Genomic DNA, 16,776 nt, shown 5'->3' with positions numbered 1-16,776 from the left:
CTCAGAACATTCCAGGCTACGGTATGAAGGGGGAAATAGCTCCAAGCCCCTCCCCTCGAACTTCTTTCCCGGGTAACAGCTGGGAAGGACTGAAGAGAACTGTCCGGGCTCCTTGAAGCCAGCTGTCATGTGACCCTCCACCGTGTTCAGGTTCTTGGTCTTGTCAAAACCGTGGCTTATGACGTGGCCTCTGTCCTTTGGCCTCCAAAAAGTACTACCTATTGACCCGTCAGCTTGGTGTTCAGCAAGAGTCCCTTGCCTTGCGGCCACTGGTCAGTACCACTTCTTTCATTTCTCCCTCCCACCTGCCAAGACAGTCTGTGCAGCTCATTTGTTCCATTCGATAAAATCCTCACTGGGAGAATCAGATTTTTGTCACTTCCAGCGTGGAAGGGGAAAGCCTAAATATTTGGAAGCACGCTCTCCTCATTTAAGTTTAATAGCTACCCCTTCTCCCTTACCCCATCCATCTTCACCAGGATTTTGTTCTTTTTCCCCCCTCCTCCCTCCCTCCCTCTTCACATCTGACAAGCCAGCATCTCCAAGGGACGACAACCACATGTTCCGGACAGCCTGATGTAAATATGCCATTTGATTATCCCCAAAGCACATTCATATTTGTCAGACCGCATGCCCCCCTTGATGGTGTGGGGAAATATGCCTGCCAGAAGTGCCTCCCTGGAATCTTCTTTCTAGAAGGACCCCTTTCCGGAAATGATTCCGTGCATGTAGGCTTGAGTTTTATAAGTGGAAACATTCTGTGTGCAGGAGAGAGAACTTATTCTCCCAGAAATGTGGCTTTGAAACTCACCTTGAGCTCTCCTTCAGGTTAGCTCTACAGGTTAACTCAAAGAAAGCTACTTCTACTTGAGACGTTGGTCCGACAATGCCCGCCACCTTTTTCTTCTGTCGCTTTTGCCACCTTGGTTTCTTGTGACCTTTTTCCCAGATCATATTCCCCCCGTGTCTGTTTTAACTTAGCTCCCGATCATCTTCCTGTGATGCACGCGGACATGTTCAGTGTTCTGCCTCTAAGTGGCTTTTATGCATGCAGGGTTCCCCACAACAGACCCATTTACAAAAGTAAATATTAATGTGATGCACCTACTCGACAGCATGAGAAGAATGGGTTTATTAGCCAGCCCACCACTATAAATGTAAATGAGAGCAGTATATAAATCAGGGAAGATTGGTTAATTAATATTCAGCAGTGGCTCAACCAACTGCCCGTGTTCTGGTTTGCGATTAGAATTGGGCACTGCACACTGCTAACAAACTCCCTGTCACCCTGACACAATTATGAAGCCATTGAGCTTAATTTGAAGACAGTGACTTGCTTCCTAATCCTGATATATCCACACCTGGCTGTCTCCTGACTCCAGGGTTTCATGGGGGGTGGGGGGACGAGGGAGCTGGAGACCATGCCATGCGCGATCCTCACCCTGGGGCTTGCCCCAGCACCTATCGTGTCCCTGAGGACAACTTTGTGGTCAGTAGCCAAGGACCCTGGATAAGAGCAGTGCGCCATCTCTGGCTGCCCTTGCTGACCCTCCAAAAGGCAGACCTGAAAGCAGGTTGTGGATGCCTGGCTTGTGGTGATGCCATACAGCATTGGCACCTGCCATTGGGCAGGTCTATGCTTTCTGGACGTGGGATCAGTGTTTTGCTTTGGAAAGTTATTGGTCACCTGATCGCCCCGCCCATCTATTCCCCCCCCCTTAGGATGTCCAGATTTTTTTCAGAGAGGTGGAAAGGACCATAGGTCAGACAATTGTCAGGATTGATCAGAGGTGACGTGAGCAGACTCTGGGCGGAAGCAAAGGGAGGCTGTCTGGATGAAGAAGATGGTGTAGCTGCTCTGCTGTTTGACCAGGGGAGGAAGGGGTGAGGGTCCAGGGCAGGGCAGGGGTTCTGGGCTGATCTTGGTAGGTTGCTACATTCTGTTAGAATAGTTAGCGCCCCGCCCCCATAACTTTAGTTATAAATAATGTAAAAGCACGGTCAGAGCAGCTGGAGAAAGCGTGTGTGTGTCATTAGTCCAGAGGGCCAATTAAACTCATGTTGTCTGGCATGTACTGGCAGTGTGTGTGCTTAAATGGGAATTCGGGGAATTAAAATCGACAGCCTATTGATACTTGTCCATGTTTGCTGCATCCTGACGAGGAGATGTGCTCTGCTTTCTCAAGCGCACCACGATCCTTAAATGATACCCCTTCTGGGCAGATATAAAAATAACCTTTCACAATTTCTGCCTAAGATCATATGTCCTCCAGTAGGGACCACATATGGCCCACAGGCTTCTCTGGAAGCCAGACTGTTATGTGCATGCACCTTTAACTACATGAGGTCTCAAACTCCCCGTGTATCCAAACCATAGGTCGTGGGTACAGGCTTGAGACCAAGATCTTTAGAACCCACATTCTTGCATCAGGTATTAGGCCATCACACATTACCTTCTTGACTTCATGCAAGCCAATTGTAGCGATCTTAGTAAAATCTATGAGCCCACGTGGATTTTCCTTTAAAAAACCAGGATTGTATGGAGAGTCCATATTAGAATGTTTCAGAGCGCTGTGCTCCTTAAAGCCTTCTGGTGCGAGGCTGCAGACCCGCTACAGTCGCGGTCCTGTTTGCACCAGCAGCCACTGGCTTGCAGTTTAGGGGAGGGGGTGGTATAAAAAGATGCCTACCTTGCCGGAGAAGTCCCTTACCTGGGAGAAGTATACCAGAAACACAAGCAAGTCAAAGACCAGCAGAGTCACATGCTACCCCCACTCCCACCTCTATTTGTCGCTCTGAATGTTCTTTGTAATACAAGGCCCCACCCTGGAAGAATCCCGCCACGGGCATTTACTGAGAGCTCCCAGGGGACACGGCCACATAAAGCCTGCTGCTTCATCATTGCCACCACTCCACGGGGACTCTACTGATGAGCCAGCCTGTGGGGGCCCTTAAAACAATGTGGTCTACTTTGGAAACTTAGGAATGTTGAGACAAGAAATACATGTGGCAACTACAGATATTGGGGTTAGCGGGAGAGAGCTAGTTTGGGTGATTCTCAGGCTGGTGAGAGTCACTGAGAAAAATCATGTTTCTGGTCATCTCAGTACTTAGAGAGGGATAGAGTACCCGGGGCCGGGAATGGGGGCACAGGAGGAGAGGGCAGGTAGAAACATCAGATGCTTCCAATTATACTTTGCCATTTTAAAACTGAAACTTTGTCCCCAGCATAGCCTACTTCTTTGCTTTTTGTAGGTGTTTACAGAAAGCAAACGTCCATCCTGGAGAAAATACAGTTTTAGAAACTGGCTCTTTATGATGCTGGAATCTGTGTCATTCTCAGAGGGATCAGTAAAGGGTAAATCAGTTGAATGAGAATTGGGGCCAGATAGAAAGCCGAAATTGTATGTTCACGACACAGGTGAGCCCTTTCAGAGATTCTCTGTCTATTCCTCTTGAGATCAGGATGAGAGACAGTAGTGCTGCTTTGAACGTATCACAGTTGAGAAATTCAGAGGCATTAAAACTCTCGGGTTTTTTTGCTTTATTATTTCTTTTTCTCCAAAATGCTTGCCTTCTACACCTCTATTCCCAACCCCGCTGAAAGTCCAGACACAAAATCTTTCATGGGCCTCGTCTGCCACGAACTGGGTGAAACAGAAAGTCAGGCAGAATCGACTCGGAACCAGCAGCTCATGTCAGTGCAGAACTTGTACCCACGATGCGATGCGTGCGCCTCAGGGGTTTAGTGGTGGTGACAAGGTACAGCTTGGTCCACCCCTGGATGTCGGGTCTTTTCTCCGGTTGCCATTGACTTGTGTCAGAGTAGAACGGAGCCTCGTCGGCTGAGTTTTTTACAGCGCCATCCCCAGGATTTTCCTCTGAGGGGCCTCGGGGAGACTTGAACCTCCACCCTCTCTATCGGCAGCGAGCGTGGTAACACTTAGAGCCCTCCAGGGACTCCTGGCCCCTGGTGGAGCCACGGCAATTCTTGGATGGGATAAACTACGCATGCCAAATGTGGTGGTACATCCAGGTAATTAAGAATTAAGCAAATGTTAATGATCAGGATTCTGAGTCCACATCTGTGATTAATATATAGATATAGAGAGCATATGTCCTCGTTTGAGGTTTATTTTTTTTAACCCTGCCTGACTCTCTCAGGTGACATTTCAGCCACGGACTCCCGATGCTCCGTGGGTCTGTTCTTGCTGCTCTAGAACCTGGTCACCGTGTAGCTCCAAAGCACAGCAAATCCGATTGAGCCACTCCACTGCCCTGAGGGGCTTCCTCGTGGCCTGCAGACCCGGGCTGATAGAGCCCACCCACCCCGACCAACCTGTCCTGCTGTTGTCTGCTTGCCTGTGGTCTCCTCTGCTCCAAAGTCCTTTAACTAGAGGCCTGGTCAGCCCAGAAAGGCCACGGCAGCTCTGCCGTGTTCGGATCTCTGCTCACAAGCCGTGCACCCAGTGAAGCCCCCTCCTGCCCCTCCCTTAGGCACCAGCACATCCTGATGTTTGTGGTTTTGTTTCCTTGGCTCCTGAGTGCTTGAAACAGTTTCATTTTCCCCCATGAAAACGTAAGCACCATGAGGGCAGGGGCTGGTCCTGTCCTATGTATCCAACTGCAGATTATCAAAGATTCCATGGCTAGATGAGAAAAAGCACAGAGGAGATAGTACTGGAGAGCATCGCAGGGAGAGTGCCCTGCAGAGATCATGCATGTTGTTAAAGCAACAATAACACAAGGGTTGCCATGAAGTCAACCACAGCTCCTGGTGACCTTGTGTGTCGGGTAGAACTGCACCCGATGGGGCTTTCAGTAGCTAGTATCCTTCCAAGGAATGTCTGGGTGCACTCACCGTCCCACCTCTGAGTTAGCAGCTTAGCACCTGTGCCATTTACAACACTTGGGCAGGCCTTTATGCATGAGCAGCCCTGGTGGTCTAGTGGTTATGCATTGGGCTGCTAACTGCAAGGTCAGCAGTTCAAAACCACCAACCACCCCACAGAAGAAAGACTGGGCTTTCTACTCCGGTAAAGAGCTCTAGTCTGGGAGACTCACAGGGGCACTTCCACCCTGTCCTGTAGGGTCGCTATGCCAAAGGCAGTGAGTTTGGTGGGTTTTTTTTCTTTTCTATATCTCTCAGATGCTTAGCTGGGTTCTGGGGGGTTGTACAGATTGTACGCAAGTGCAGAGACTGCACGGTCTGCAAGCTGAGTGTGCCTAGCCCCTAGCCTGGTGTCTGCTATGCTGCGGGAGCTGACCGAACGTTTGCAGAATCCTGTATGCTGAGGGAAAACATCCCCAGTGCCCTGTCATCAGGTGCCGAGCCAGATCTGGGCTGGGGAGGAAGTACCCAGCTGCACGGTGAGGTGCAGACGTGCCGACGGCCATCCCCAGCGGTGCACTGCTGCTGTCCCGCACTCAGTTATTTGACTCGAGGGAAATCCATCATCCATGGCAGCGCAGGGAGCACTGACGTGCCATTCTGTTCAGCCCACGCTGCCGTTGGCTGAGATGACGCGGGGTCTCTCTAGCTCTGTGATGGGCGACTGGTGAACCGTCAGCAGGTCATCTTCCAGACCCCAAACAATGAAAACCCTACGGTGCGGTTTATCCTTCCCAAGTCCCCTAACCTGACAGTAATAATGGTCGGCCAGGACTCTGGTGTTTCCTCAGCCCTGTCACTGCGACCAGTTAAGGCGTTAGCGCTTGTGTGACGGACATGCACATGGTTTCACTGTGCTGTGTCCGTCTGGAAGGCTGTGCACACTTGGGGACAAGGGAGAGACTCCAACAGTGGGAACCTGAATAACGAATGTTGACAACAGCAAGGAGGTGGGGCTGCCTGACACCCAAGTCCTCTTTTCGCTTTCCGCGTGGATTTCCATCATGGTACATTCAACTGAATGGTCCTTTCTGCCCCAGGGCCTGCCCACCCCATGTGGGTTTAGTCTCGCGTCTTCTCTGATTTGGGTAGAGGCGGCTAAACAAACAGAGTGGAAACCTGCTTTTTCATTGTTAGAAATGTTACGTAGTTTCTGAGAAAACTTTTTTTTTCACTTTTTTCCTTCACTGTTGATGAGCACTTGTGTGAGACACGGGCCAGCAGTTGGAGCGATTTGTGCTCCGAGCCCCTAAGGCTGGGGTGCACTGGTCTGGTTAGATAGCTGGCCAGGGCTGCATCCCTTCTGGAAAAGGGCACGACCTAGAGGAACCCACGTCCTGTGACGTGGGGTCATCTCTAACTGCATGTGGTTAGAGTCTCCCTCCATCAAGCCGAGGTGCCTCATCTGCACCTCCACAGGGATCTTCCTGGCTTTGTAGAGTGGCTTGATTTTTCTGGCCCCTCTTGGCTTCGTGGAAAATGGTAAGCCTCCCAGGGTGCTGTGGCTTAAGTGAGCATGCAGGGCTCTGAGGAGAAGCTGACTCGAGGCGTGGGAGTGCTGCCCCAGGAAAAGCGGGTCGAGGCTGCTTGGAGGGTGTTCCAGGCAAAGAGCAGGACGGAGCCAGTGACACGAGAGCGAGCGCCAGAAGGATGCCGCCTGCTCGCCTGAAAGCCCCAGCAGTGGGGCCAGCTATTGTGAAACCTCTCCACCAGATGAACGGGACCCTTCTCTGATCACAATGGCCATTCACGCTGAGCAGCCTCATTAAATATTCAGTCTGTGCTTCCGGCAGCTCATTAGGGCCGCAATGAGCAGTGACGTGGATGCTGGAAAGCTGAGGTCCGGACAGCAGCAGCCGGCAGAGGCTGAGTGAGCTGCCGATGGCCTTTCCGTTCACTGCCAGCCCTGTGATGACCAGTGTTTGCTCCCTGCTTTGCCTGAAGTACAGGTAAAAACAAGCCTAGCCAAGTTCAAGCCGAAGCTGGCTGGCAGGGGCTCTGGTTCTCAGTGCTTCCCCCCTGCGAGCCCAGTGCTTCTTAAGCACCCACCCGTATGGCGATGGGATGGGGATAGTTTGCTGACTGCGTTTGGGGGTGCTTTGACGTTTGGCTTTGAACTTGGTGAGGGGTTTTGAAGCAGCAAACGTGTCTTCTCTAACTTACAGAGCGCAGCATTGTGGGTTGGTCCACAGTTCCTGCAGTGAGTTTTCTGTGCCCAGGCCAAGTTGTCACGTTTGGGGGCAGTTCCAGGCTACGCCGTTCCCTCCTGCTTAACTATGGAGTTGAATACGAGGCAATTAAAATTTTTATTTATTTTTGAAGAGACTCTTTGGCTCTTTGGGGTTCTTCAAGCAGGCTAAAGGTTGTCTTCCAAATATGTGCTACCTCGCCCACGGTGTGCTTCCAGTGCTGGGGGAGTCTAACGAGGGGAGACCTGGGAACGAAAGCCTGAACTGCTGGGCTCAGACCGAGTGGCACTCTCCGGACTCACTGCTGCATGTGTTTCTCTTTCCTACGCAGAAAATGTTTTCAGACGGCTCATTTCTATGTGGAAGACAGCAGCTCACCCCGGGTGGTCCCCAATGAAAGTATTCCTATTATTCCGATTCCGGGTAAGTAAGACTCCACACTCATTTCCCGCGGCCTCATTGTTTCCCCCTTTGTTCCTGGTTACATGTGACAGACATGACAAAATATTGTTTTTACAGCCTTTTAAGATTGCCCCGCCTGAGAGATCCCTCACTCGGGGTGACTTCATGAATCCTCTGATCCTTTGTAGCTCTGGAAAGTCAGGGAGTCTTCCCTAAGAGGCCCACACACCTAGGAGCTAATCTGGTATCGATGCACGAAGGAGGGAAAAAAATGTTTTTGTTTCAAGACATTTACACATTTACTACCTAGTTGGACTCAATTCCCTTTCACAATTTGTGCTTGTTTCCAATACTTTATTTTTTTAAAGCTGTCTCCTCCCAAGCTTTCTTACTCTGAACTTCTCTTGATTTGGAAGTTTGGATTCTTTGAATGCTTGAGCTGAAATCTTTTGACAACATTAATATCCAGTGGCCAGTGCAGGTGCCATTTCTCCCCCTGTAAGAAAGCCCCAGCCCTTGGTCTCTTCAGGGAGCTGGATGGGTGGGGTGTTCTGTAGTGAGCCTAGGGAAGGCGCGGACAGAGAGACCTGCCGCCACTTCGTTGTAGAAAGGCGTGGGTGTGGAGATGAGCCCTGCCGTTCGCATTTGGTGCCCATACCCTCTGCCTATCGCTGGGTTTCACCCGGTGCTGCCCACTGCCTGTCTACAGATACCTCCCGCGTCCATCCTGCTGACAGTAAATTTTCTTTTGTACACAGAGGCCCTGCCTTTGCAGTAACACCACCCTCCACACCCACAGCCTTCCCTGCCCCCCTTGCCTGCCCCTTCTCCTTGAGTCTTTGCACTGCCTGATGTCGTTCTCTGTTTCTGTGGTGGCTCTGCTGATCTTTCTCCCATTCCCAGAATGAGAGCCTCATAAGGACAGGTTGTATCATATGCTGAATGAGTGAGTGGATGGATGACTGGGTGTCTTTAACAAGGCGTTGGCTCTGAAGCTCACCGGTCCTGTCACTCTCTGGCTACCCAGGGAGAATGGCTTCTTTTGTCTGCTGACCTATAGCAGGTCTCCATGGTGTGTCGTTCTGCATCTGTTTATATTAAGTCAGGAGACATTTCTGGAATTTGTCAAGTTCTTTCCATTCTCATCAGCCTCTTGCTCTAAAGTTTGTCACCGAGAAGCCAGAGGGCTAGCAGAATGATCTCTGATTAAGGCCCTGCTGGACCTCTCGGTGGCTCCCATACAGACGGGGGATACGTTTTGTATTACCATATGTTCCTCTCTCGTAGCCCTGGCCCACCAGGGGGCAAGCGGGGGGTGTGTTCTGGGCTTCTTCCCTCTGCATGGGAGGAGGAGTCGCGGTGAAGCCCCATGCTCAGTAGGATTTGCTCTAGGTGGGAGTCTGACAGCAGTGCAGGGCTGGTCTCATCTCTGAGAATACCCTCGGACCTCCAGGAAGGGCCTGCGGGCCTCTCACCTCTGAGCGTGTCTTACCTCGCCCCTCTGACAGACACAGTTGCTAGGTGGCAGAGTGATTGAAATATATTTTAGATGGTTAAATTCAAATAGTGAAATACTTCTTGGGCTCCTTTCCCACCTTTTTCCCTCCTACCCCTCTTCCCAGGGGATTAGGTATCCAGAAATCCAGAGGCTCACCTTATCTCTGTTTCACAGTCTCGAGAGCTTTGGTCAATACTTTGACCCCACAGAACCTTTGTTTCCAGAACTTTTAATGAAAAGAAAACCCACCCTATTGGCCACAGTACCCAAAAGCCAAACCCACTGTTAACAAGCAGGTTCCCACTCAGTTCCCCTAGATAGGCTTTCTAAGGTTGTCAATGTCTGAGAGAAGATGCCTTATCTTTTTCCCACAGAGCAGCTGATGGGTTTGAACCTCCGACCTTGAGGTAGCACCACGGCCACACCACAGAGTTCCGTAATCCCCACAGTAGAGGGTTGCCCGGATTGCCTGAGAGGCTGGGTGCACAAGTTCCTTGGAGGCCCATAGAGCAAGCCAGAAGTGGGACCTTCTGGAATGTCCTTCCCAAATCCTGGCCTGTAAATCCCAGCAGTTGTGTGGGAGAGCACGGGTAGGGGAGTTCTGTGAACATGATGGGGGGCCCTGAACCACTTCTGTTTGGGGTGGCCACCTCATAAGCCATTTCTCTCATTTGGGTTAGAACTTTCCACTCACAGAGTGCTCTGGAAGGACCGTAAGTCACACTTGCCTGTCTCACCTGAGTTGGTGGTGCCTCAGGGTGGAAGTGCCTCTGGATACTGGGCCTTCATTTCACAGCTTCCTGCTTAATGCCCAGTAAAACCCCCAAACCCAGAGGCATCTTCCTAGGCCTGTGTTTTTCTCTCCTTTCGATCCATTTCTATTACTCAGTGCTCGTTGGCAGTGTTAAGCGGGAGAAAGTAAGGGCTGTCTGCTCTTGTACAACTGGGAACCTTGATAGGCTTCCCTAGAGGTCACTATGGGACCAAACAGACCCAGCCGGAGGAGGGGGGATGGTTTGGATTTGGGCAGTATAAGTAGGTAGAAAGAAAGTGTCTTCCAGTTCCCCCCTCATTGAGAAATGCGCGATACTCAGTGATAACTCCCTTCCCGTGGCAGGTACATCTTGGTGAGTTTTAACACTCATAAAATAAGTTACTCCTGCTGCTCATGGACCAACGCTCTCTTTATCTGATAGCTCCCCTTGGCGCATACAGCAAACACACACTGGACTCCCTCTACTATCCCGCTATTTCCGCCATTGACGATACAGTCTGGCAGTAAGGTGGGAACACTGGGGTCCTGAGCATGTGGAAGGAAGCGCAGGGCATTGGAGCGGAGGAGGGCATGGTGCCCCTTAGCCGCTGGGCAGTAGGGGAAGGGAGAGGAGTTGGATCAGTGGGGACAGGGCATGGCTTGACTGGGCCGGGATGTTGCTTACCGGAGACTAAGGCCACAGCATTGGCAGCCAGTGTTCTGTAGGTGGGACTACTCTGGGGGATAGGGAGGAAGCGGGGCCCAGGGTCTGGCCCTAGCACTCATCCCCAAGTAGCAGTAGGGACTGAGTGACCAGTGACCCTAAGCACCACAGCGTCTTACATTTCCGTGATGCCGCATTCAGAGCCGGCAGAGGGGTGTGCAGGGCAGACCACCTGTGCGGGTCAACGGTAGAGTCGCCAGCAGCAGCAATTTAAGATGAAGGACAAAGGCCAAGTCTGTCCATCACAGCCCCAGAGGTAGCTCTTGGTAGCCAGTTCTCATGGGGGGTGGCAGAGGGGAGTAGAGCCATTCAGCAAGAGTAAAGAATGATTGAGCAAGGGGTCACAAATCCCCTTGTAGCACCCAAGCCCTCCCACTTGTGGACCGAGAGCCCCTTGCCCCCAACAAAGCCACCAAGGGCCTTTGGGGTCATTGAAGGCATGAAAATACCATGAAGGCAGGAGAGAGGGGAACCCCAGCGATGGTGAAAGGCTGGGTGGCCTTCCTATATAGGCAGTGGTAGGGAGTGAGCTCTGCTGAAGGGACTTGGGGACGGGAGAGGCATGAGTGGCAGGTGTCTTCAGTAGAGGTGAGGTGATGTGGTCGCCTTGCACATGAGTGACTCACTGCACGACAAATAGGCATGCTACCTCTGTGCTGGGCAGGCTGTGCTCACAGCACTGACGGCTCGATCCTCCAGCGGCATTCGCCTATCACCTCACTACACGTAGGGCATTTTCAAACACCTGGTGATGCTCCTTTGGTCTCTGTCCTTGCCATTATCGTCTTCTTGCATTAGCAGCACCACTTCTTTTAAAATTAATAATTTTTAAAAGCCCTCTCTTCCATCCTGGCGGAAATTTCAGAATTCTGCTATTGAAGCTGCTTCCCTGTGTGAACCTCCCCCCTCTCACCTTTGTCTACAGGCCAGTGATGGTCTCTTCCTCCCTAAGGAAAGGCTCTGGGCTCACCTGCATTTCCTGTCCTGGTGCCAGAGGTCTGTGAGATTTACATGGCTGAGGGAGCAATTCACAGACACGCTGAATGGGAACAAATTTAGTCACTGAATCAAGTGAACTTTTGGATGGTTGTGCTGTGGTTAAAATTCCGAAGCAGCCGCGGTCTTTAAATCCCAAAGTATAAATGGAATCAGTAAGTTATGCCGACTTGAGATGAGCATTATAAAGTAGGCATCTGATTAGAGAAAAGCTTGGCTAACCTTTTGATGCTTGCTCATGCCTGGGAAGAGAGCAAAAGTAAGAATTTTTTCAGGAATTCTGTGTTACCAGTTTTCTTCCTTCCAACTACAAAATGTAGAAGTGGCTGGTAAGGAAACGTAATGAGTTCTTTAAGGTACTGAGAGAACTTAAGTAAGTGTGATGGTAGAATGACCATGAATAAGACAGCTAAGTGGGGAGAAGCTTGGAACATGCTCTGTTAGGACTCCTCTGAGTGTTTGCCCTTGGCGATTGCCCAGGGTGAGAGAAGTGCTCTTGAAGTTAGCTTCCAAGGCAGTAGGCGTGGCTTCGATTCTTTTATCTGTATTATCCTGCCCATGCCTTGTAAGATGTGTGGGGAAAGTGGAAAATTCTTCGAGATAAATAAAACTCTGGCTTCTGTGGGAGAGTGAAAAGCGCTTTGACTCTTAAAGTCTTTCACAGTTGTACAGAAGCAATGCCCCATGGCCACTGGCTTCCTGTTGCTAATCACACAGGGGAGATGACAGCGGCATGCCATGACCCAGCCTCCAGGCCCCTCACCGAGTTCCGCCTTCTCATACTGACACCTGCTCACATGTCTGTGCTTTAAGATCCAAGATTTCTGTAGCATCCACAGGTACTTTTTAAGATCTGCTGTTTCTGGCCTGGGGGTCTGACTGGGACGTAATCAGCCCCAATAATATTTTTGTTGCTGCCATTATAAGAGGGGGCTTCAGAAAACCCTTGGGGAAGTTCCATCATCTTTTTAATTTCATTTTCCCATACACTGGTTGAAGCCATCTTGTCTGGGTCAAATTGTATTCCTGCATCATACTACTCTTTTAGACTTTGCTTTCCCAAACAAAGTAAACTCACCACCATCAGGTTGATTCCGGCTCATGGAAACCCCGTAAGACAAGGTAGAGTTGCCCCAGTGTTTCCAAGACTGCCACTCTTTACAGGAGTAGGAAGCCTCATCTTTCTCTCGAGGAGCAGCTGGTGGTTTCAAACTGCTGACCTTACACATTGCAGCCCAATGTGTAACCATCACACCACCAAGGTTCCTCAGTCTTTTCTTACATGTTTGTGTGTGTGTTTGTGTGTGTGTGTGTGTTTTAAGTCAGAAATGGGCTCCCCATCGAGCATATTGAAGGAGCCTCACAGATAAGCAGATTATCAAACACAAATGTCCTCATGAAAAAACCTTTTTCTAAAAACTGGAAGATCAGATTCTCTAATACCAGCATTACAACACCAGCAAATATTGCTGCTAGGCAGCAGCGTAAAAATCTAGAAATGATTAACAGCTAGATGCCTTCCCAGCAGTTAAAGTGCATCTTAATCATTTGAAGGTCACTGGCCACAGCAGGATGCCAGCAGACAAAGGGATTTTAAGCATGCAGTTTAAAACCCTTGGGATTAAACCAACCTTGCCAGCATATTTTATTTATACGGAGATTATCTCCAAAGGAGACTCCTTGGTCTTTTGACGCTAACGAAGCCCTTTCTTTATTGACTTCTTGTGTCATGAATGAAAAGGGGTTTCTTTTTTACGGCAGGGAGTAAAATGGCACCTGGACTCCTTGCATCCGCAGTCTGGTCTAGATGCATGTGTCCTAACTCTGGAAGTAACATCTCGATCGCCTGCTTTTATTTCACATTTGCTTCTTCTCCTTGGTTGACACAGAGGTCTCCCTGTACTAAGGTAACAGCACCTGATGGCAGTCGAAGCAGGACATGAGCCCATGCTAGATGAGGCCGGATGTGCTCTGCCTGTGCCCAGGCAGAGTAGTTGGGAGCGAGGCTGGAAGTGAGGGAACTGCTAAGGGTTGAATACACATTACAGGGACTGGTTGCCGAGTGAGAGATTGGTTCAAGGGCCTCTGGAATCTTAATGCGTCGGTGTCCGTGCTGAAACAAACCGCAGGCCAATCAATCCCAGTCACTAAGCATCTTGGCTGGGAGGTAACTTGTAACATGTTCTCTGCCTGGCTGCATGAAGCCACTCAGTCCAGTGCTATGGATTTTCCCAGGTAACTGAAGCGGACTCTTGAAGCCAAGACATTGCATTCTGCCCTTTCTATTTGGTCGGACAATTTCCTCCAAGCTTATATGAAATCTGGGATCTAAGAGGATACATGGAATGTGGGAAAACCTGGGCTTTGGAACTAGATAAGCCCCTTGGCTTGATGGCGGCAGTAGATGTAGGGCAAGCTCCTTAATTAGCCTCCCTTACCACAGATTGCCACCTACAAAGTGGGCATCCACTGCCCCCAGGTCACAGGCCTGTCTTGTAAAGCAGTTAGTACCTAACAGTCAAAACACAGTTACTCAGTCAAAGTCAATCCAACCCACTGGCACTGAGTCTCTTCTGATTTAGAAGAACCCTATGGCACCGAAGAGAACTGCCCCATAGGGTTCCCCAGGCTGTCGTCTTGAAGGAAGCAAGCAGACTGCCACAGGTACTTCAAATACCAGCAGGCCAACCCATTTACCCATGGTGGACAGACTTCAGCAGAATGGACAAACTGAGAGAGATCAGGAAGAAATGCCTAGCGGTCTGCCTCTGAAAATAAGCCAGTGAGGAGCCGATGGAGCACCACAGGATATTGTCAGCTATCGTGCTACAAGGTGAACGAACCCTAGGGGATGGAAGGCACTTAAAGAACAAGAATGGGCTCGTGTAAACCAATGACTGCAAAGATGGAGGCAGGGCCCCAAAGAATTTCATCTTGTACATGGGGTCCCTGTGAGTCGGTCTGCTGGATGGCAGCTAACAAGCATACACAGAAAGTGCTTCACCTACAGCTAGTGGTCCTCAGATTCCCAGTGGACAGTCTTGGAGGTACGAGGGGTTCGTTGCCGCCCGACCCCCCAATAAAAGGGAAACAAGCTCTGGTGGGCAGAGCTTTCATAGTGCACATTTTTCCAGCTAGGCAAGCATCGAGCAGTTTGCTCTGAGTCAGTGCACCCAGAGACGTCGCCTGCTTTTTTGTTTCCTGCTCTGGAAAAGTGCCGCAGAAACTGTTAAGATGTTGATTGAGCACAGCTTACCAGGACAGCACTGTGGGAAAATCCCCACTTTACAAGTGGTTTTCTCTGTTCCAAAAAGGTGAAATGTAGACTGATGGCAACCCTCGTTCTGGACATCTATCAACTTACCGAAAGGACAAAAATTCACACACTTGTGCTCAAAGACTGATGACGAGATGGGAAAGTTATCTGGACTGTCTTGGAGCTCTGGGCACACATTGTAATGGAAGATTCGGGAGTGAGAAGGGCAGCTGTGAACTGTGTGGCTGGGCTTCTGACCAGGAAAAAGAGCGTTGACTGGAAATGTGATGCTTTGAAAGAACAGCTCCAAAGCAACGCAGACTTTTCCCCAGGGTCATTACATGTGACCAGACATGGTGCTATTCTTACGACCTTGAAAGCAAACATCAATCAAGTCCGTGGAAGACGACATCCTCACCTCACCCTCCAAAAGCTCATCAAGTGAAATCAAAGATCATTTGTGTTTGTTTGTTTTTATGTGAGGGGGAGAGTGTATTTGGAGTTCGTTACACCAGGTCAGACTGTTCATCAAGCTTTCTATTTAGAGGTTCTGAAAAGATAGCATAACAGTGGGGGTGGGGAAGGGAGGCCTGATTTGGGGCAGACAGGGATTGGTTTGGCTACAATAGCAATGCAGCTTGCTCATGCAGCCATCTCAGTGCACCAGTTTGGGCCAAAAACAGCATGCTTCTCTTGCCCCTCACACCTGACTCACCTTACCTGGCTCCATGCGACTTCTTTTTGTTTTTCCACGAATGGAAAGGACATGGAAGGACAGCAATTTGGTGAAGTAGAAGAGGTGAAGCAAAAAACAAGGGAGATGCAGTCAGCCACCCAAACAGATGAGTTTGAAAAATGTTTCCAAGAATGAAATCTCAGATTTGACAAATGTACTAAATGTATTGGAGAGTACTTTGAAGGTGATAAAATTGTTTTGTGTAAAAAATTAAATACATAGCTTTTGGGGGGAGGGTGGAATTCTGATTTTTCTTCCTGTTTTTATGTTTGTTTGGATACCCCCTCATACCTCAGATGTTTTGGTGGAAAGAGAGGTGGATATCTTCTCACCACCCCGGCCTTCCCTGAGAATGCGGCGTTGATGGGGCTCTGCTACTGCTCGGATTGTTTGGTCTTCGGCTAGTGGCAGTACTTCTATAATTACTTAACTGGCTTAGGTTGACAGAACTTAATAGAAAAATCGTATAAGTGGGAAAATAGGAGGACTTGTAATTAGTCATAGCTTGGCTATCTATCTTAGTGGAAGGACAAGTCATGTGTCGTCCAGGGAGCCCGTGCGGGTCAGCGCAGCATCCATGTGTGCGTACACCTGCCGGCCAGACTTGGATGATGTCGCTGCTGGTTCCTGGAAATGCAGGGCTGGGAAAGAGGGAGGGTGTGGTTAGACATTCTTGGATAGAAACGCCAGCCGGAGGGACTGGTGAGTCATAGATTTCCGTGAGGATCGTACTGAGCTCTGCTGCATGTGTGCTGCAGGGCAATGTCTGAGTATGCTACGGGGGGTGGGGGTGGAGTGGGGGGATAACAATTTCAGGAGAGCAGTAATAAATTGTGAACCTAAAAGCATATCCTTCATGATTTCCGATGACCTGTGATCTTTGCCTTTGAGTCAGTCTGACGTGGTTTGAGTTTGGGCTGGCTTTTCTCCTGTTGAACGGCAGTCTGTGTTCATTATCATGGCTTCACGAGCCGACTGGGGATCTCCCATGTTAAGCTATCGGGGTGAAAAGAAATGTGGCCTGAAGCCCACTGCGTCGTTAGCTCTGACCCTTCTGCTCTTGGGAATAGGGTTATGTCTTCCTTTCTAGATGTATCGGGGAAGCTGTTGCATTCTGTGCGCTGCGGTGCCTCTTGTCCAGAGACGAGCGTCTCTTGGATTGTTTTCCCAAGACTCGATTCTGCCCACACTGACCGTTGTCTACACCTCGACGGAGACCCTTTCATTACCATGGGCTCTTTCTTGTAGAACTGGCTTGCCTCTAAGTGTTTTTTTAGTGAAGTGATCGGAGAATTTTGGAAATTGTCCTCAAACTGCGTTCCGCTAAATC

General features: G+C 49.8%; 1 protein-coding gene across 5 annotated transcripts in view; it reads left to right on the top strand.

Moving 5' to 3' along the window:
- PTPRG (protein tyrosine phosphatase receptor type G) overlaps positions 1 to 16,776 on the top strand; it is a 755,578-nt gene that overhangs the window by 697,487 nt on the left and 41,315 nt on the right. For all 5 annotated transcript variants that reach the window (XM_075549956.1, XM_075549955.1, XM_075549953.1 and 2 more), the window contains one exon: positions 7,412 to 7,503. In XM_075549956.1, coding sequence (XP_075406071.1) covers positions 7,412 to 7,503 — 92 coding nt within the window. The remainder of the gene's footprint in view (positions 1 to 7,411; positions 7,504 to 16,776) is intronic.

Source organism: Tenrec ecaudatus, chromosome 5, assembly GCF_050624435.1.
Source record: "Tenrec ecaudatus isolate mTenEca1 chromosome 5, mTenEca1.hap1, whole genome shotgun sequence".
Taxonomy (NCBI): Eukaryota; Metazoa; Chordata; class Mammalia; order Afrosoricida; family Tenrecidae; genus Tenrec; species Tenrec ecaudatus.
Note: the sequence above shows the minus strand (reverse complement) of the source record. Positions and strands in the feature narration are given on the sequence as shown.